General features: G+C 43.9%; 3 protein-coding genes, 1 long non-coding RNA gene and 3 other non-coding genes across 7 annotated transcripts; 3 read left to right on the forward strand and 4 right to left on the reverse strand.

Moving 5' to 3' along the window:
• Window positions 1-765: 765 nt before the first annotated feature.
• LOC117846074 (187-kDa microtubule-associated protein AIR9) lies at window positions 766-14,790 on the forward strand. Its single transcript, XM_034727179.2, has 37 exons — window positions 766-1,428; window positions 1,520-1,585; window positions 1,805-1,870; window positions 1,984-2,055; window positions 2,138-2,203; window positions 2,297-2,359; window positions 2,454-2,519; window positions 2,971-3,070; window positions 3,513-3,614; window positions 4,036-4,259; window positions 4,857-4,971; window positions 5,321-5,441; window positions 5,584-5,759; window positions 6,429-6,561; window positions 7,316-7,416; window positions 7,510-7,557; window positions 7,667-7,851; window positions 7,976-8,093; window positions 8,699-8,826; window positions 8,913-9,081; window positions 9,524-9,642; window positions 9,809-9,977; window positions 10,135-10,219; window positions 10,292-10,365; window positions 10,472-10,591; window positions 10,877-11,063; window positions 11,151-11,272; window positions 11,356-11,563; window positions 11,787-11,860; window positions 12,011-12,149; window positions 12,228-12,409; window positions 13,014-13,169; window positions 13,335-13,466; window positions 13,581-13,639; window positions 13,922-13,954; window positions 14,038-14,169; window positions 14,296-14,790. Exons 1-37 carry the CDS (start codon window positions 766-768, stop codon window positions 14,470-14,472), a joined length of 4,950 nt encoding a protein of 1,649 aa, XP_034583070.1. The 3' UTR covers window positions 14,473-14,790.
• On the reverse strand, window positions 3,933-14,039 carry LOC117846076 (uncharacterized). The gene is made up of 2 exons (XR_004638212.2): window positions 13,486-14,039; window positions 3,933-4,281 (listed from the first exon to the last, which is right to left on the reverse strand). It is a non-coding gene; the product is annotated as an uncharacterized lncRNA (long non-coding RNA).
• A 523-nt stretch (window positions 14,791-15,313) lies between the features above and the next one.
• LOC117846075 (photosystem I reaction center subunit psaK, chloroplastic) lies at window positions 15,314-16,049 on the forward strand. Its single transcript, XM_034727180.2, has 2 exons — window positions 15,314-15,573; window positions 15,663-16,049. Exons 1-2 carry the CDS (start codon window positions 15,409-15,411, stop codon window positions 15,903-15,905), a joined length of 408 nt encoding a protein of 135 aa, XP_034583071.1. The 5' UTR covers window positions 15,314-15,408; the 3' UTR covers window positions 15,906-16,049.
• A 273-nt stretch (window positions 16,050-16,322) lies between these two features.
• On the reverse strand, window positions 16,323-16,410 carry LOC117846667 (small nucleolar RNA U31b). Its single transcript, XR_004638394.1, has one exon. It is a non-coding gene; the product is annotated as a small nucleolar RNA U31b (small nucleolar RNA).
• A 306-nt stretch (window positions 16,411-16,716) lies between these two features.
• LOC117846666 (small nucleolar RNA U31b) lies at window positions 16,717-16,804 on the reverse strand. The gene has a single exon (XR_004638393.1). It is a non-coding gene; the product is annotated as a small nucleolar RNA U31b (small nucleolar RNA).
• Window positions 16,805-18,207: 1,403 nt separating this feature from the next.
• Window positions 18,208-18,310, reverse strand: LOC117846649 (U6 spliceosomal RNA). Its single transcript, XR_004638378.1, has one exon. It is a non-coding gene; the product is annotated as a U6 spliceosomal RNA (small nuclear RNA).
• Window positions 18,311-19,042: 732 nt separating this feature from the next.
• Window positions 19,043-20,608, forward strand: LOC117843186 (F-box/FBD/LRR-repeat protein At1g13570). Its single transcript, XM_034723745.1, has one exon. It carries the CDS (start codon window positions 19,043-19,045, stop codon window positions 20,606-20,608), a length of 1,566 nt encoding a protein of 521 aa, XP_034579636.1.
• Window positions 20,609-20,680: the final 72 nt, after the last annotated feature.

The raw sequence follows: 20,680 nt of genomic DNA on the forward strand, positions 1-20,680 counted from the left end.
GGTGTCCCCCCCTTCTCCCGTTCTGAATTTTCGGCGTTTTTATTCCTGGTTGGGTTTTGGCGAGGCGTTTGCTGAGCGGCTGGTGCCCGGCGAGATTGCGGCGTCGGTTTCGCGGAATTTCTCCGGGTTTGGGCTCTCGCCGTGGTGGCTCCGCCGGGGATTCCGGTTCCGCTCCCGCGAAATGCCGGAGGTTTATGCGGCTGGTGGGAGGTCTAGGGTTTTGGAGGCGCCGGTCTCGGTTTTTTTGGGGATGATTTGAGCTTGTATTCGACGCCTCCCGAGTTCGCTTGGGATATCAATGGCCACGCCGAAGTTTCGTTTAGTTTGGTTACGTTTTGAATTCCGACCGTAAGTTACGGTCACTGCACTGTTGTTTTTTTCTCCGTGTACAGATTGATTTTTGTGCTTATTTCTGGTAAGCTTTAATGTTTCGCATGTTTTTGTACGGGCTATGGCCCGTGACATCGTGCCTGCACGGCTCCATCGTTCTGTCCAATCGGCCATAACTTCCATCGGGGCGTTGACGATTCCGTGGGCAGTTTCATGTTACAGACAAGCGTTTGATTGCTGCAAGCTTGTGGTTGTTGCATAATTATTGCGTGGATGGCCAATTATTCGTCTCTAACTCACTAACTCAGGTGTTCTATCTGTTTTTAATTTTTTTTTGCAGTCAGGTCACTTATGCTCCTATCATTGAGAGATTCCGGGTTTGACTAGGACGCATTTGGGTGGATCTGTTGAGGTTTCCATTGTTGTTGGAGGGGAATGGAAGCTCCATCAGAGGCCTCGAAGGTGGCGGATGGTAAACCGGTGAAGCCACGGCCAGTGGCACCCACAGGCAGGTTCGCGTTGGGGACTGCCTCGTCAATTAAAAAGCGAGCTGATGGTGCAGCTTCAGCGGAGGTGGCCGTGCCCCGGTCTTCCATGATGAAGCCTACTTCATCAGTGAATGCCAGTTCGGTGCAGAGGAGAAGCAGCACAGGAACTGTTGGGAAGCAACAGGGCAATGGGAGTTCAGTTGTTGCTAAGAAGGCTAGTCCTACGCTGTTGGATGGAGCAAAGAAGAGTAAGCCGGTGTCCGCCTCCACTGTGAGCTCAAAGCCCGCAGTGGAAAAGAAAACATCCTTGATTGAGAGCGCAAAGGCAGATTTGGTGAAGAGACCTGCTGTCAAGGCATCCCCAACTTCAACACTGAAGAAGGTCCAGTCAAAGACAGAGAGCTCCAATGGCAGCGGTGGCAGCACGAGGAGAGTGGCCTCTAATGCTTCTCTGCAATCACCACGTTCCGTTACAAGCACCGCTACAAAGAAATCAGGTTCTCAGACATCATCATCTGTGCCTAGTCGGAGGAAGAGTTCAACTGCAGATAGCCGTGACTCAAGGTTCATGATGCTGCCACAGGTGGATTTGAAGGCTAGTGACGAAGTGGTTAGTGCCGTTCTTCTGCATTTTTCTGAACAATCCAGATAACAGCATGATTTGGCGATTTTGACTGCTCATCACCTTCCCCCTACTGTAGAGACTTGATTCAAGAGGCCATAGGGTTCGTAGCCTGAAGCAGTTGAGATTATCACCTGCTCTTGAGGTAAGCTTATCCAGCTTCATGTCTTCTCTTCTGTTTCCTAGTTCTCTCAGCTTTCTGTTCTTGGTTATAAATGAACAGCATGAGGCTGCTGATTTTATACAAGATTCCAAGTAGCAAATTCTATGAAGAATGCACAAAGTAGACAACCTGCATAAGCTATGTATTCGAAATAGCAGGAACATCTGCTGACTAACATTATTATTATTTTTTTGTTTCTAGTTTGTGTATCTGAGGGACAACCTTTTATCAAGTTTGGAGGGCATTGAGATTCTCAAGGGGGTCAAGGTATGCCTTGACTTCATCTTTTTATTGTTTTTCCACAATGTGATGTGCCATATATAGGCTAATCGCTCGTTTGATTCTGGGCTACTAGCTTATGTCTGTCATGACACTTGCAGGTTCTTGATTTGAGCTTTAATGATTTTAAGCTCCCTGGGTTCGAGCCTCTCAGGAATTGCATCGTTCTCCAGGTTTGTGCTATCCCCATCATATTGATTGAGATTATAGATGGCTTACATGCACTTATTTTTTTATGTATACCATACCATGTAGCAACTTTATCTTGCTGGAAATCAAATAACTTCACTTGCTAGCCTTCCCGAACTTCCTAACTTGGAGGTATGCCACTATTGCTGACTTGATCTTAGCAGTTAATCTTTACTTACTGTGACATAGATTAACACCTTCCACTTATCTCTCTTTTTGCACCAGTTCCTTTCTGTTGCTCAAAACAGGCTAAAGTCACTCTGTATGGCTCATCAACCTCGACTTCAAGTGAGCTTGCTGATTGTTTTTTAATTTCTCCCTTTTGCCTCGAACATATTAGAATGGTCCATGATGGCCTTAACTGGTGTTTCTCTTTATACAGGTGTTAGCGGCTAGCAGAAACAAAATATCAACTCTGAAGGGATTTCCACATCTGCCTTTTCTGGAGGTCTGAATTCCTCTTTTAGTCTGTGTAGTCATGAACGATCTACATCCTTGTGCTGTTACCAAACTACTACTTCCACAAATATGGAAATCTCTTTGATGGTGGCCTTTAACTACAGGCCCTTTATCCCACTGTTATGTAGCAAGGTGACATATGAAGGCTAAAGCTTACTATTGTGGTGTAACAATGCATGAAATTTTGAATACGGATATTAGGCAGTCCACTAATTAAAATGGTTAATGGTTGTTCGCGCAATATGATGCTACGGACAACTTATATGCATGAAAGCAACAAATCAAATTATCCATTAACACATGTTACCAGTCTGTTATGGGGTTCAAACACTTTGAATCTTAATTTTCTGTACAAGAATTATGTGATCGAATCATTACTATTGATATACCTGGATGCGTCTGGAACAGTATACTCACCTAGGATGTTGAACTGACTGCAGCATTTACGTGTTGAGGAGAATCCACTGCTTGAGATGCCACACTTGGAAGCTGCTTCTATTCTGCTTATAGGCCCTACTTTGAAAAAGTTCAATGACCGAGGTATTGCCTTAATTCGTAGTGAGAAATATTCATCTTGATGCCCAAACAGCTCTGGGCTATTATGCATACAATCCATTCAGATTGGTAACTAGTGGGGATGAAAGATGATGACTAAGATATTCCATTATTTTATACATCCAGATAATCCAGCTTTATGTTTGCGTTAGAAAGGTTGCACATCATTATTGTGATTTTTCAAAAAGTTGAGAAAAGAGTTAGCTCAATTTAAATGGTTCATCTGCATATATATGAGCATGAGCATCAGTAATGTCTACTATAAAATGTCTACTATAAAGCTCCAACTATCAAAATTGCTATTATACTACATGGGTACATGTTCTAATAGAGGCACCCACTAAGTTGTTTGGCGCAACTCGAATGTTATATCTAAATACTTTGATACATTTCATAATTCTGAAGTGGGCATCGCCATCTGATGCAGATCTGAACCCCAACGAGGCTGAGGTCGCAAAGCAATATCCTGCTCATACAGCTATCTGCATTCGTGATGGCTGGGAATTTTGCTCCCCTGAACTTGCTGCTGGTATGATTTTACTGGAGAAGAAAGATTGTTTGCTGACATTTTCTTTTTATCTTCAAGATGTCAAGATTGATCCTGCTATTTTATTACTTCAAAACTGTGTTTTTGGTTCGAGCCATCTTCATTCTGACACAAATGATGTGAGGCAGGCAGTATTTAACCAATTTTTATCTCAATGCATGAAAACAATTGTGTTGTGCAGATAAGAACTTCATGTTCATGTAGAGATTAGCAGGCATGCTTGCTGTTTTTTCTAAAGTTACTGATCGTTGTATTCCTTTACTTTTTTCCTTCATAAATCAAACAGATTTGTTGCATGTCAAATATTGAAGGTCATTGCATGGATTAAAGTTGTAAATATATGTCGACCTTATTTCTACGTGTCCTCGGTAATTCTAATTGCGAATTTATGTTGCCTGGACAGATTCAACATTTTCCTTCCTACTCGAGCAATGGAAGGATAAGCTCCCTCAAGATTACATGGTGAATAAAGCTTATGTTGACCATCCATTTGAAGAGGATCCATGCCATTGTCATTTTGGCTTCACAAATCTTGGTAGGGAGGGTGAGCTGGTCCTCAAATACCAATGGTTTCTGGGTGGCAAAACACCAACTGATTTTCAGCCTATTCCTGAAGCATTGAGCGAGGTATGATACTCCTTTAAGTGATCTGCATCAGACAAAACCATGCTTTAGACTTTTGTACAGTGATCCATGCCTCCTCTAGTCTCTAAGCAGTACTTGTGGTTTATATTTGATGTATGGTTGTACCCATCACACTTCCAGTCTGCTTCCTCTATTTTGATCAGCACCATTTGAATGAGGTTGAAATGACAAAATAACCTTGGTATAATGGTATTGTGAGTACTTTCTAAAATGGTTAAGGACGACAATTGACCCAAGCAGTAAGGTGACACCTGTCGTTTGATCTCTTGTTCGCCAAAAGTGCCTAACTGTATTGGTTATTACTATTATATGTTTATATGTTGTTTGGACAAAGGATTCAGACCATAATTCTCATGACATGAAATTGAGACCACACTAATCTTATAAAATCTTCAGGATCTAGTACACATTTTATCTCGTTTAATTGACATTTCCTGGTCATATCAAATACAAACACTTGTACCTCTTATGGCACTGATATTATCTGCAAATTTTAAGTCCCTGCCATCATTGTTGCACCATTTTGCTGTTATGCAACCTTTTTGCAAGCTCTAAACCCTTGCTATATGTAAACATAAGGTGTACTGGCCGAAGCACGAGGATGTTGGAAGATGTTTGAAAGTTGAATGCACTCCGATACTGAATGGTGCTGAATTTCCGCCCATCTTTGCTGTATCTTTACCTGTTTCTCCAGGTACTTTAAACGCTCATCTTGTTCAGCAGTATTTGTTAAGCCAGATTTGTCAAGCTAGCTGTTTGATAGAGGCCAAGTTTGCATTGTAGATAGTTGTATAATACTCCAGTTGTAAAATTATGAAACCCTTTCAGTAAAAGTGCTCAGGCACTTCATTTGCTGTCCCACGATATTTTGGGTTCTTGTTAGGGAGATGATTTGGCATTCTTATGGGGTGGTAATTGTTTCACTGTCCTGCTGGCTGCTGCTAGCGAGATCACTTAGTGTAATTGATGCACCTAATTACTTAAAATCAAAACTGTAAAGTGGGGCTATATGTTCCTCTACTCAGTCAGCTTTTGTTCACCAGGTACTGGATGTCCAAAGGTCATCAATTTGACAGTCAGTGGTGAACTAGTGGAAGGAAACATACTAAATGGAGTTCCTGAAATTGCTTGGTGTGGTGGAACACCAGGAAAAGGTGTTGCAAGGTTTGTTTACCCTATTTATTCTGTATCTATCTTGGCCAAATGAAAATTCTAAATGCGCTCAAAACATTCTAAATGCGCTCAATTCTAAAAGTTTCCTATCTACGAAATGCCACTGATTTTATTAACCCTCTTTCGAGTCTAGTTGGTTAAGGCGAAGGTGGAATGGCAATGCTGAAGTAATCGATGGAGCGGAGGGGATGGAATATCAGCTGACAGTCAATGATATCAATTCAAGTTTGGTATTTATGTACACCCCTGCTACAGATGCAGGTGTCAAGGGGGAGCCGCAATGTACAATGACAGATTTTGTAAAGGCTGGTATAGTACTTTGTCCCGGCAATTATCCTATTAATGCTCTCGTACTCTTTTAGTTTTCTAGAATTTCCCATTTTCCCCTCTATTAAACTAAACATACACGCTACATGTTTGGTTGGGTTGAAAGCATCTCTTCCATCATGTTTGTAAAAGGGTAGCAATGCATTTTAAATTAGCCCAAAATTAATGGGTTTCTTAAATTTTTTCATGTGACATATGCTTGAAATCCTGTTGATGGAAGAATTAGGATCTTCTTTTTCTTAGGAAATTCTCTAGAAAGTATGTTTTCAAGAATTTGTGTATAACTGTATATACAGTATTGGCAGTTGAAAAGTAACTGATGATGGTTCATCTGGTTATAGTTGTTAATTTTTCAATTCTTGAGAGCTTGTTTGGATAAAAGAGTATTGGAGTGGAATGAAGGGGATTGAGTCTTAAATGAACTAATTTTCCCTCCAATCCCTCCCATTCCACTTCAGTCGACTTCTATCCAAACAGACCCTGATAGAACTGTTTGGTTGTTTTGACATTTGAAGTATTTTTTATATTTGAGTAGTCATGTCAGTCTCAATTTGAAAGTTCAAGAAGCTGTTCATAAGCCTTAGGGAACCAGTGCCAACATTTATCTCCTTTTCTAATGTTTATAGCTGTTTGCCTATGACATTGTTTCAGCAACACCATCAGTCAGCGATGTACATGTTCTGGGAGATATTGTTGAAGATAATGTTATCATAGGAAAGGGAAAATACTTTGGTGGCCGAGAGGGACTAAGCAAAATCCGGTGGTTTAGAGAGAAGGAAAATGGGTATGTGCCACTAGTTGCCATATCGAAGTTTTGAACTGAGGAAAAACTGGTGTTAGATAGATTTTTCATATCTAGCTAGCATCAGAGTTCTTAAAATCATTGGCATTATGATATACTAGGACAACATGTTGTGTGCCATTGATAGCACACGTTTCCATGCTTCTTGAAGCATAGATTCTGCTTACACATTGAAGTATTTCCTATATATTTTACATAATTCTTGAAAGTCTGTAATGTTGAATAATTACATGTTAACAAATAACAACTAAGAACACTTGGACAAAATATTGCCGCTTAACACTTTTAATATAGAGATATGTCCTGAGAATTTTGTGCTGCCAAAAGCCCAAAACATTTCATCTTCATGATTGAAAGGACAAAGGAGCCATTCTTATGATTTCACTAGAAATGATTACTTGCTGTGGCACCTATTGTTGGAGTTGTTCAAATAGATTGGGAGACACATCAAGCAGTCTCTCGACTGAACCTTTTTATCTATATGATTTTAAGGAGCAACTTTTGACAAAAGTCAACTTTGGATCTGCTGAATACTTGTAAACTAAATAGTGAAAAAAACACCATGTGCACAAGTGGACTGGACACCAAGTAAACAACATGTCATGTAATCTAAACTGCCAGAGAACTGGATGAACTCAATTGCAAAACCAGAAGTAATCCATAATTCCATTTAACTAAGTTGAATGGCTGTGGACACATATTTTATGCTAATGGGAAATTATTTGTTTGTATGCAGTGAATTTCTTCTTGTGCTGTCAGACAGCATGGAGTATACACTTACTAACGAGGACGTGGGCAGGCACCTCAAATTTGTATATACCCCCGTCAACCTTGAAGGTTTGTTGAACTGGCAGGCGTTAGCTGTAACATGTCTACTGCTTGTTGGCACAAATGTTATTTTACACTAACATATACTGATGATTTCTCCAGGCGAGGAAGGTGAATCTGCTTGCGCACTAACAGATGTAGTTAAGAAAGGTACTAATGTTTGACATTTGTGCAGTTGTGCCAATTGTGACATTTTTCCTTTCGGGATAAGACTGAATATATGTATGATTACTTTGCTTTGCGCTCCTCGTTTGGTCAGCCCCTCCAAAAGTCTTCAATTTAATGATTATTGGGGAAGCAAGGGAAGGAAGCAAGATATCTGCTAGTGCTACTGTCACAGGTGGAACTGAAGGGTCCAGTAGGGTTCAATGGTACAAGGCATCTTCCTCCGAATTTAAGAATGAACATGAGCTTGAAGCCCTTAGTACATCAAAAGTTTCTAAAGTAAGATCAGTTGTGTTCTCTACTAATGTCATTGATGCACTGCTCAATACTTTAGGCTTTATTATTTGTTTTATTTTGTTTAATGTGATAGAACTGAATTTCAATCTTCTTTTGATTCCATTAGACATTCCGCATTCCTCTCAGTGCTGTTGGATATTATATTGTCGCAAAGTTTACACCTGTGGCACCTGACGGTGAAATCGGTGAACCAGCGTATGCTATATCAGATGGCGTTGTGGAAAGTAAGTACATGTCAGTTGACCTTATTATTTGTGCTAAAAAGCTTCTTTTGAGTGTTCGTTCTGGCATTTCTAATTATTATGTTCACATGTCATGGCAATTCATAGTTCAGCCCACCTGTCCATTATGTGCCCACACTCAATGGCTTATTTGTGCTAAAATGCTTCTTTTGAGTGTCCATTCTGGCAATTATGTGTAATATTTTAGCCATTCATAGTTCTGCCCACCGGTTCACCATCTGACCACACTCAATGGCAACTATCTGGATTATTTCATCCGAATGACCTAGAAGGGGAGAAATGTTAGTGCTTATTCCTCTAGTGGAGTATTCCCATGAATTTAGGTGCCAGTAAATTTGCCTTGGATATGGCTGTAGCACCGTTGGAACTGAAATTAAACGAAGACTTTAACATTCATGTTTTGCAGTACATAGGATAAGTGAAACTTTGAAGATAGATCAAATAATTGGCAATCGTCTTTCTGTAGAAGTGATGGGTAGTCCTTTTGTTTTTAGCTGTCAAACCATCATTTGGGGAGGCACAAACTTGTGATTTAGCCAGTCGTGCTGCCATTTCTATTTAAACAGCATCACCTTTCTTTGTTGCAGCATTGCCACCCAGCCTGAACTTCTTAACAGTGACTGGTGAATTCTCTGAGGGTCAGATATTAACAGCATCATACGGGTACATTGGGGGGCATGAAGGAAATAGTTTATATAGTTGGCATCTTCATGAGGTATGTATTGTATTTTCTTGGTTGCTACTAAGTTATGGGCAGTAATGCTTGTTCTTTGGCCACTTCACTTATATGAAATTTGACAGACTGAAGATGATGAAGGCACTCCAGCGTCGGAGGCATCTGGTTTGCTACAATACCGTGTTTCAAAGGAAGCTATTGGAAAGTTTGTTTCTTTCAAGTGCACACCTATCAGGGATGATGGTATCGTTGGCGAGGCAAGAGTATTCATAGGAAAGGATAGAGTTACTCCAGGTGCTTCTCTTTTCTATTTCTGCCTTGAACAATTTTTTGAAATGGAAGAAATTATTTCTATGTCATGAAAGAGATCTATTTATTTGCTTGCTTGGCCTGGATGTCAGGAAATGTATATTTATAAACTAATTAGACAGGAAATGTATATTTAGAAACTAACTAGTGAATGAACCTGGATTCTCTATTAAATGACGAACTCAAAGATGTGAAAAATAAAAGAAATATGAGAATTGTTGCACACTGCTAAATTCTTTGTAGTTTTCTGCTTACATTCTGTTTTCTGTGTCCAAGAAAAGAAATTTTAGCTATTCTTTTTGTACACATGAATCGATATATCTTTCTTGGTTGCTGTTGTGATAGGTTCTAGACACCTATGACTATGATTGAAGAAAAATTCTTCATACATAACAGCTTTGTTTCAATTTCTTTGCATTGCTGACAGGAATGCCAACATTACTTTCTCTTGAAGTAACTGGTGAGGCCATTGAAGGAACAACTATGGTTGCCAGCAAAAGATATTGGGGAGGAGAAGAAGGGGACACAATGTTCCGCTGGATATTGGTAGGTTGCTGTTATCAAGTACTACTTTTTTCCTTTTTACGTGGTAATGTACGTAAGTACTAATAACCAGATTATACCTTAACTAATTACATCTCCCATATGAATTCTTGCTGGGTTTCAACTCTTAGGGTACTTTGGACTGAAAGCTTTGTTGTTGTTGTTGTAGGCAAGTTCTGATGGAACTGAGAAAGAAATTGAAGGTGCAACAAGTTCATCGTATACCTTGAAATGCGATGACATTGGCTTCTACATATCTGTCTTGTGCAAGCCTGTTAGAAATGATGGAGTTCAGGGTTCTTTGGTGTCGACAGAAGTGATTGGTCCTATTATACCAGGTAGATAAATCGACAACTGTTACCTCTTTGGAAAATATACATTTTTCTTTACTGTGTTGCTTTGTGTGTGCACACTTGCATGTGTGGGGGCATTTGTTCCAACTTGTTGATGAAATTACAAAACGAACCGATATCTTTGTAATCTACTTATTTACAGGGCCACCAACATGCCGATCTCTTGAACTAGCTGGCTCTATGGTCGAAGGTGGCCGTTTGACCTTCCATGCTGAGTATACTGGAGGGTGAGATATACACTACTGGTGTTCCAGGTTATCATTAATGTTACTTGCTAAACTCTTTCCTTCTCATTCTAGTTTGAGGGGAAGTTGCATCCACGAATGGTTCAGATTACATGACGATGGTCGCAAGGAAAAGTTGACTGCCGGCGGTCAGTTCGTATAGTCTTTTTTGGACATATGCTATCGCACACAACTCCAATATTTGCTGTCCTTTTCTCATTGCAGAACTAACTGTTAATTGTTTTCTCATAATAGACTGTCTAGATCTCGATCTAGCTGATGTCGATTGCCGGATCGAACTTATACATACACCTGTACGAGAAGACGGATTACAGGGGTCACCCAGGAGTGTTATTTCAGATACAATCTTACCTGGTTCGTGTTTCTTCACACATTGCCTTATTGTAGTTAAAACATGGCTTGTAACTTTGTACTGTTTGCTACAAAAGGCTTTACAACTAGTACTTTCTTTTTCTTTTTCTTGTTTTGCTTGCGGTAGGACCACCACAAGATTATGGCATAAGCAACCATTTTATGTGATGCAGAGATACAAATTCTGTGCTGTGCGGTTATATGATATAAGCATATAAAATAAAAACGATATTAAACAAGGGTGTCAGTCTATGTATTGACTATATGTTAACCCGTCCTTTCATGCAGGGGAGCCCAAGGGTGTCAATCTTATTCTACCTGAGTGTTTTGAGGACAATGAAATTTCTCCCATCAAAACTTACTTTGGTGGTAAGGAAGGCACTGGGAAATATAAATGGTTTCGAAGCAAAGAGAGACCTGATAATTTGGAATTTGATCTTGTTGCTGCATCTTCAGAAGTTGTTGGAGAAACCTTGTGCGTTCTTTTGCTTGCTATATCAAATTTTTTAGTGTCGGGTAATCCATATAACGAACTAATCTGTTTAAATGGATTTTTTAACAGAAAATACAAGCTTTCATTGGATGATGTTGGTTCCTACCTTGTTCTTTATTGGGTTCCTACACGATGTGATGGAAAGACTGGCGATCCGGTGATGGCTATTACTGATGACCCAGTCATGGCAGGTTGCCCCTTGATATTCGTGCTTGACATTTTTGTATGTTCATTCATTGCCTCCAGATCCTTACTCTTTTCATTATACTTGCAGCTTTTCCATCTGTTTTGGATGTTCACTTGGAGCAGAAAAGTTCAGATGTGTATTGTGGACTGGGCATCTATTATGGTGGATACGAGGGATCAAGCTTGTATAGGTGGTACAGGGAATCTAGTGATGGAACCAGGACTCGTATAGATGGTGCCAATTCAGTCACATATGAAGTGACAGATGCAGATTACAGCTGCCATCTATTGTTTGGGTAAACTACTTTAGTCTATGTTGATATAGTATTTACACACTTGTGATATGACTCAGTTGCATTGCTTTATTCCATAGTATTAAGGTAAAACTATTAATATATGCATTACTTTACAATGGTATACTATAGATATACTTGAAGTTATTATATTATGAATATTTGGTTCGAAAAACAGTAGAACATTCTTACTGGATGGCTTAATAAGAGATTTTGTCATTGGCAGATATACTCCTGTTCGTTCAGATGGGATAACTGGTGAAGAAAAGCTGTCTGAACCATCTGATGTAATTTTGCCAGGCAAGTCTCTGAACCTATTAGATTTTGCTTTATGTCACCCCCATCATGCTTAACCTCTATACCCCAATCCAACTTTCTCTGGCGCTAGGTCCTCCCTCATCTTTGCAGTTTTTGTGTAACCACATGTATTCCTTATCACTTTCCTTTCAGAACCACTCAAAATCGAGACACTTGTTTTCAAGGGAAACCAGGTTGAGAGAGAGACACTAACTGTTGTTGAACAAATTCCAAGCAATGAGATCCAACAACATATATGGAATAACTATAAGAAGGAGATGAAATATCAGTGGTAAGAAAAGTGAATCTCTCCTCTCTCTTTAACTTTGTTCAATTTGTACATAGCACTTATGTGGATCTCTGGATGCAGGTTTGTCTCTAGTGGATCAGGAGAGGATCAGTCTTTTGAACCATTGGCAACCCAGTGCTCTCGCTCATACAAAGTACGCTTTGAGGATATTGGTCGCTGCCTGAAATGTGAATGCTTTGCCACTGATGTATTTGGACGATCCAGTGAGCTGGTATCTGCTGTGACTACTACTATTGCGCCAGGTCTTTCAACTTCCACCTATGCCTCCTTTTCTTAATGCCAATTGAGCTTGCATTTTTACAATTCCTGAAAGTTATTTTCTGTAACGAGCAAGCATTGTACCTTTGCAAAGCATTTTACAATTCATGAAAGTTATTTTCAGTAATGAGCTAACATTCTACCTTTGTAAAGAAAGAGTTTCATTATTCTAGACAGTATGATTTGGATTCTAAAGAAGTATTACTGACTGCAAAATCGGATCTGTTCTTTAGGCTGATACCACTGCATCCTTTGACTACCTGTTGGGGTTTGGGGTGCATCGTCTTTTTGTTAGTACAATATTTGTTGATCCTGTCATCGCATGTATATGCTAAACCAACAAAAAACCAAAGTGCAAAACAAAGCCCAAGTAACTAGAAGTTCAGTGAAGATGACAGGATTTTTATGGATGAATTTGTGCATACTGCACACTAAAGAAAACACTCTTGGCTTAGTGTCTAATGCAATATTGAACTCTGACTTGAAAGTCAAATTGAATCGAATGTTGTGTCTGTGTCACTATACATTTTATCAAAGAATGATGGAATATGCAATACCATTAAACAGTTTGCTATTTGGTTTTAACAGGAAGGCCTAAAATTGAAAAACTGGAGATTGAAGGAAGAGGTTTTCACACTAACCTATATGCTGTTCGGGGTACCTATAGCGGAGGCAAAGAAGGCAAGAGTAAAATACAGTGGCTCAGATCGATGGTTGGAAGCCCTGATCTTATCTCTATACCTGGTATGATTTGCTATAAATCTGTAATACTAGTGACGTGTATACACTTTAACAACATTGCAATGTTTAACTTTTAATGTGCATGAATGTTTGCTCATTTTTTGGTGCTTCTACGCAATATGCATGTACTTTGAAGTTATAATATAACTGAACCAACTTCTTGTGCAGGCGAAATTGGAAGAATGTATGAAGCTAATGTTGACGATGTAGGGTATAGACTTGTTGCAATTTATACACCTGTGAGAGAGGATGGAGTTGAGGGACAACCTATTTCAGTTTCAACAGAGCCGATTGCAGTTGGTACAGTCAAATCACTTACCTTCCCATTTCCTGTTCATGTTCATTTGTCGTTGATCCCTGCAATTTTATCTGGTTTTAAGCACTAAGCACGACTGCTTCTATCATCTTATGCAGAGCCTGAAATTTACAAGGAAGTGAAACAGAAGCTGGATGATGGTTCAGTCAAATTTGAGGTGACACTGATTTAAATTATAATGGTTTATTTCCTGGTATTTTAGAGCCAATCATAGTGAGCTACTTGCCCTGCTGTTGTCTGTTGCTGAGAATGAGCGTTTCTTAGTAGGCTATTTTCCCTTCAAATCCAAGTGCTGATAAATCCCACAGTAGAGTGACAAATTCTTTCAAAAGCAACAATATTCAAGCCTAGTACTGCCCAATTTGTGTTATTTCAACAACAATGCTATATGGTATTTATTATCTTCCACGCAATTTATTCTTTGTTTTTGCCTAAGCAGGTTCTATGTGACAAGGATCGAACACCCAAAAAGGTATGGCATGCTCACCCTGGAGTTTAACAATTCCTCAGCATAATACAATGACAACTGATAATTGCTTTTTGCAAATACAACAGGCACAAGTAATGGGACATTTGGAACGGAGAGTTTTGGAAGTGAATCGAAAGAGGATAAAAGTAGTAAAGCCTGGATCCAAGACATCATTTCCATCTACCGAAGTACGAGGAACATATGCTCCACCCTTCCATGTGAGTTCTTCCCGCGAAATCAGCAGATAGAAATTGCTGTTATCCTGTTACTACATCTATTACATGTAGATATTTGCTCGACTATTAGATGCAGATACGATGGTAACAATGAATCGAACCTTTCAGGTTGAGCTGTATCGCAACGATCAGCACCGCTTCAAGATTGTCGTCGACAGTGACAACGAAGTCGACTTGATGGTGCAGACGCGGCACATGCGAGACGTCGTCATCCTCACGATCAGAGGCCTTGCCCAGAAGTTCAACAGCACCTCCCTCAATACCCTTCTCAAGATCGAGGCATGAGGAATAGGGATACCTCATACCTACCTGCTCCACCTGACAGTGCAATTGCTGGTTAGTGTGCGTGTAATTTAGTAGGATTCGTAGCGTGGCAGCTTGTGTGTATGGGCGTGGGATGGCAATGCGTGTTGCTTTACAGGTCTTTTTCTAATTGATTTCTCAAATCAGGAGCAGCATCAGCTGGTTGTTCCTCTGACTCGTCATAGAAATGTAAATAGGAGTGTCAGAGTGAGATAGAGTGGTGTTGCTTGGGGGCTGTGTTTGTCAACTGCCATTCTCAGATTAAGCATGTTGATGAGGCAGTTTTGCTTATTTTTTCAACTGGCCGTCGGCTACTTGGGCGAATGCTGGTCCGGAACTCCGAATGCATGTCTACTTTTCTTGTGCGAGTAGTACTCTACGAAGCTGTACTCGCGTGCGTGATGTGCTGCCAATGTAATGTGAACTCATCTGTTCATCATATAGGATAAAAAAGAGAAGAAAATCATCGATCACGCGAATTCGTTCATCCATTCTACTACAGCCAGGCTCATTTTCTGCGGATGGAAATGTCAGAAGAGACCGTATACTTTTTACAGGTCCATCAATTTCCTTGTGTTTTACCTGTTACACCAAGCTTGTAAACCACCAACTCACCAGCACCTGCAGTAGCTCTCAGGATTCAGCAAGCAATTGTGAGAGCAGTATCTTATCCAATCCAACGTGGCAGCTCCCCTACTCTAACCAGGGCGCGCCACGTTAGCGCCGAGGATCCGGAACCTATCCACGAGTGGCCGCTGCAGGCCACAAGCCGCCCTTGTGGCTCCCATCCCACCTCTCCCACGTCCAAAGCTTTAAGACACGCAGCGTCCATAAACCGCCACGCCCCCTGAAAATACCCACACGTTCAGTTCGGTGAACAGAGCAGCAGCACGCAGACGAGAGACAACAGGTGTCGCCATGGCCTCCCAGCTCTCCGCCGCCGCGTCCATGTCCGCCGCCGTGCCGCGGTTCCACGGCTACGCCTCGCTCCGGTCCGTGGCGGCGCTGCCGCCGGTGAGGGCCGGCGGCCGGAAGCGGGCGCAGGGCATCCGGTGCGACTACATCGGCTCGGCCACCAACCAGGTACTGTACCAAGCAACCGACCCAGAGCCTTCGCTTTCATTTATAACTACAGATAAAATTTCGTTGGTAACAATGGGGCATGGTGGCAGATCATGGTGCTGTCGACGACACTGATGCTGTTCGCGGGGCGGTTCGGGCTGGCGCCGTCGGCGAACCGGAAGGCGACGGCGGGGCTGAAGCTGGAGTCCCGCGACTCCGGGCTGCAGACCGGCGACCCCGCCGGGTTCACGCTCGCCGACACGCTGGCCTGCGGCGCCGTCGGCCACATCATCGGCGTCGGCATCGTGCTCGGGCTCAAGAACACCGGCGCGCTCGACCAGATCATCGGCTGAAGTGTTTGTTTGGCTGCCTATCGCTCGCGCCGCCGCCTATGTAACCTGCGTGCGTGTGCATTCGTTGTGCGCGCATGCATCGTCTCGTCCCAATGAACATAGCTTGTTGCTGCTTTTGGCCCCAGAGCCTATCAGCTTCAGTAACCCACGTCGTTCGTACTTTTTTTTTCATGGAACAAATCTTCAGAAACTTCAAAGAGAGAGTTCAAATTCCTACGCATTTTTTTAAGACTTAAAGTTCCTACATAATTCGGGAAGAATAAGCACGTTCCAAACAGAGCCGTCTCTCTGTTTCCACCAAAAAGGGATCATCACTGGGAAGAAAAAGGAAACCAAAGAGTGTCGAAAAGACGCTGAAGAACCAAAAGAACAAATAATGCAAAAAAAATCAAGAAAATCCGAAAGGAGCAACGATAGGAGTCAGAATTGGAATGACAGTCACCATAACAATCCGCCATCGACACGGATAGTATGACTGGGCGTCAGTGCGATTGTCATCATCCCCCTCTCTTCACTCCCAAAAATATCTCTACATATCTTTTTCTGAAAGACTTAAAAGTACCTACATAATTCGGGGAAAATACACAAGTTCCAATTTTCCAAACAGAGCCTTCCTCTGTTGATCCCCTAGTTTCCACCGGGAAATTTTGCTAGAACAACCTTTTTTTTTTGCGAGTTAATTAGAACAACTTAACAGCCACCAAACAGGGATCAAAGAATCCAATGGGTGTAGAAAAGATGCAGACCAACCAAAACATGTAACAAACACTGCTAATTTTTTTCCAATGAAAATCAGAAAGGAGCAGACGAGGAGTCAGAGTTGGATTGACAGTCACCACAACAATCCGCCATCGGCACGGACAGTATGACTGGGCGTCAGTGCGATTATCATCACCCTCCTCTCTTGACTCCCAAAAATATCTCAACGTTGTCAAAAAAAAAATCTTTTTAAAGCATCTCAACATCAGCAACAATCACGAGCAAGACAAAACAATAATAGCCACGAAACCAAACCCCAGGCGATCGACCAGCACGATTGCGCTGAGCACAAAAGGAATGGCGGCGTCATTTTTGCGAGCTCTCAAGATGAACTTGCTCATGAACAACAGCTGGTCGATGAAGAACAACGAACAGAGATGGGGGGAAAAGAAATTCATGTCCAGGGCATGGCGTCACAGGGAGCAATCAGGTCTGGACACTGTCAATCAGCACTAGTACATGCGTCATATGGTCATGATAGATCATCATCGCCATCATTTGGGGGAAAAAAAACAAAAAACAAAAAAAAGAGGGCACAAGATTGAACCAACGAAATCGAACACATGAGAGGTAGAGGGAAAAAAATCACGGAGGAACTACTCGTCGTGCAGAGAAGAACACTGAAACTGAACGGAAAAAAGCACAGCTTGCGTTCCCCTTGCACTGAAGTTCTCGATGAAGGAATGAAAGGATGAACCCTCCAATGTATGAGCATCGGGCAAAGCTTTTCCGGTGGGTCCGTTTCGCACGTTCTGGTAGCTGGAGTGGTTTGGCAGTCACCGTCTTTACTGGCAGGCTGTGGTCGTGCTCTCTCGAACCCTGAAAAGCTGGCAGCCCTTCGCCGCTGACGCGTGTCCGCGAGAAGCGTCCAAGCGACGCATGCTCATTCGTGCTAGAGAAAATAATTCCCTATTCTTTTTTGTTTTAGAAAAAAAAAGGGTAAAATGAAAAGAGCCTGGAGTGTGTTTTGTAGGCAGCACTTCAGAAAAAAAAATCGACCCACTTTGCTGTAACGGAATGGCTAAACAACAAAAAAAAGTATTTTCGGTAGGCATCTCACAGGCAAGAACTCAGATGCGCCGTTTCAGAACTCAACTAGGTCCAATGAGCACCTTACCTGATATACCAATGGTACATGATGATTCCTAGCCAAGGGGTCAAAACAAACATTTGAGGGCATAACTGTGATGGAAAATTCGTGCCCAAGGGCTCAGATGCAAGTATCAGCAGATGATTGCAGTCCTAGGAAGCATCTGAGCGTGAGATCGTGAACAAAATTGTACATAATCTAAAAAGTGCCAAAAAGAGGCCGTAGTTACAGAGGAGAAGACGCAAGGATTAAATCGAAAAAAATAGTGTTGAAGAAAAAGTAAGAAACAAGGGCATATCAGCAAACAAAAAAAGTCACGGGGGTCCAAAGTGCCAGAACTCGCTCGAGGATGGAATCGTGAAGAGAAACTAGAGCGGGAGGGCCAAAAAGAGTCCCGAGGGCATATCTGCAAGAGAAGCAGCAAGCGCCAGGGACCAGCGCGCAAAATCTCAAAAAAATTTGGACCATTTCTCGATTTGTGCGTGTCATCCTTGCGCAGGGGCCATGCTAATCTTCTCTGTATCGTTCCAATTTTATCGGATGTCTCCGAAGAGACAACCCGGTGCTAGCGCCTCGGTTTATAAGCTGTGCTTTCGCTTTGTGAGCAGCCGAGGTGGGACTAATTCTTCGGCTTGTTGCCCCGCGTCGTTGAGCCCGCCAGTTCTCCCATCCCCACCGATAGACATGGGCTGCGCGGTACTTCGTATTGGGCCATGGCCCGTACTTCTCCGTGGCTTTTTTTTTCTTTTCTGCGAGGGATTTTTTGCAACTACGCGATCATGCTTTCCAAAGCGCAAATAAAGTACGTGAAATCTTTCTTTGATGCACACAGACTGTAAGTAGAAAAACTTTAACAATTTCATTCATGAATGGGGAGTTCAGACACGATAGAACAGACCAATCACTACGTGAATTCAATCCGTGTCAGAGATATGGCATGTTTTGCATTCAGATTCTTGTAGACCACGGGATATACTTTGGCTGGTATAGAGTTTGTTGTAATCAAGATTTGCATTGTCTGCTTAGAGATCAAGGTAAAATTTGTGCAATTGCACAGCAATTATCAACACGCAACCGCCGTACCCGAGGATCAGGGACGACCTTCTCCCACGCTCACGCGCCTCTGGAACTTTGCAATCCGAATCCGTGTTCCCCTCGCGCTCGCTAGCCGCTGTTTACGCGTTCTCTTTGCCCGATCCCGATCCGTGCCGGCTCATACTAGTCTATACATTGCGCCAAGGATCGGAGCTCCTCCTACATACGTAAGCTAAGCTCGTCGCGACCTGCGATGGCAAGATGCAGGCACTACGGCAATAACGTTTCGCCACCGTCACCGCCTTCCGTCAACGGAGGTGCTCCCTCACTGCTGCACTACGGCGGTGGCCATGATGATGATGACCTAATCGACGGCGGCGGCAGCAGCGATCGGCCGGCGAAGAGACCGCGTGCGGAGGATCACGACTGCATCAGCAAGATGCCGGATGACGTCCTGATAGGAATAGTCTCCCGGCTGACGATCCGCGACGCCGTGGCCACCGGCGCCGTGTCGGCGAGGTGGCGGGACCTGTGGAAGCAGGTCCCAAGGATCAGCCTCCGCCCGCGCCACATCCTGCCTCCCGGAGGGGAAGGAGACGCCGCCGCCGCCGCTGCCGCCGGGGCCTTATCACGGGACGCGCGGCGGCTCGCGGGCGCGGCGAGCTCCGTCCTGCGCCAGCACCACGGCGCCGGAGTCGACAGGCTCGTGCTCGCGCTCCCGCTCGCGCCGTCCGTCCACGCCGCCGTGCTGGACCAGGCGATGGAGTTCGCGGCCTCCGCCGGGACGAAGGAGCTCCACCTGTCGCTCGCCAACGGCGAGCACCCCGCCGCGGGGGGCCCGCCGCCTTACGACTTCCCCCACTGGCGCTTCGCCGCCGCCGGCCGGCTGCGGAGCCTCCTCCTGTGCGACGTCAGCCTCGCCGCCGCGGCGCCGGCGGCGCAGCGGAGCTTCGAGGGCCTGGCGCGTCTGACGCGGCTCGGCCTCACCCGCGTCGCCGTGGACGACGCCGGCGTCGCGAGCGTCCTCTCCGCCTGCGCCGCGCTCACCGTCCTCGAGCTCAGCAAGTGCCGGCAGCTCGTCCACGTGGCCGCATCGCACGACGGCCTCCTCGTCCTACGCGTCCGGAGCTGCGGCGGCCTGAAGAGCGTCGCCGTCGCATCAAGCACCCTGCTCGAGCTCGCGTACACCGGCCACAAGGTCGACATCGTCTGCCGGCGCACGCCAGCCATGGTGAGGCTCGTGCTCTACGTGACCAACGGGTGCCCGCTCGACTGCGTGGCAACTGGCGGCGGCGGCGCCGCCCTCCCAAACCTCAGGCAGCTCTTCCTGCAGTTCCCTTCGCCCCTACACGCCCTACAACACGGCTGGAGATTCGAGGGCCTCAACAAGATCGTGCTGCTCTTCAAGACACCATGGAGGGAGCACGTGGCGTCGGTGGCGTCCCTCCTCGCCGCCGCGCCGCTGGTCAAGGAGCTGCGCGTCGAGGCTTACAGCCACCTGCCGGTGCCGCCGCCGAACAAGCAGGGGATCCAATGGCCGAACCGCTGCTTGCCGAAGAAGCTCAAGAGCATTGTCATCGGCGGGTTCAGCGGGGAGCCGGAGCTGATGGAGCTCGTCGATTTCCTGCTGTGGAGGTCGCCGGCGATGAGGAGGCTGACCATCGACACGCACCGGCGGCATGCTGTTCCATCCAATGGCGTCAGGTGCTGGAGGAGGGAGGAGACGGAAGACACCGAGAGGTGCTACTACGCAAGAGGCGTTCTGTGGACGCATCTGGCGCCCAAGATCCCCTCTACCGTCAAGTTTACCATCATATGAGTCAGTATTTGTACTACAAATGAGATGTGTTATAAAATTAGAGTCTGAAACTTTGGACTGCAAAAATTGTCA

Source organism: Setaria viridis, chromosome 2 (genome assembly GCF_005286985.2).
Source record: "Setaria viridis chromosome 2, Setaria_viridis_v4.0, whole genome shotgun sequence".
NCBI classification, from domain to species: domain Eukaryota; kingdom Viridiplantae; phylum Streptophyta; class Magnoliopsida; order Poales; family Poaceae; genus Setaria; species Setaria viridis.

Bases quoted from the DNA above. Each gene is read 5' to 3' on its own strand.
- LOC117846074 (XM_034727179.2), top strand. From the start codon at position 766: ATGGAAGCTCCATCAGAGGCCTCGAAGGTGGCGGATGGTAAACCGGTG. The intron at 2,056-2,137 runs GTTTGTGCTATC...CATACCATGTAG, and splicing joins GGAATTGCATCGTTCTCCAG to CAACTTTATCTTGCTGGAAA. The intron at 2,520-2,970 runs GTCTGAATTCCT...AACTGACTGCAG, and splicing joins CACATCTGCCTTTTCTGGAG to CATTTACGTGTTGAGGAGAA.
- LOC117846075 (XM_034727180.2), top strand. From the start codon at position 15,409: ATGGCCTCCCAGCTCTCCGCCGCCGCGTCCATGTCCGCCGCCGTGCCG. The intron at 15,574-15,662 runs GTACTGTACCAA...GCATGGTGGCAG, and splicing joins TCGGCTCGGCCACCAACCAG to ATCATGGTGCTGTCGACGAC.
- LOC117843186 (XM_034723745.1), top strand. From the start codon at position 19,043: ATGGCAAGATGCAGGCACTACGGCAATAACGTTTCGCCACCGTCACCG.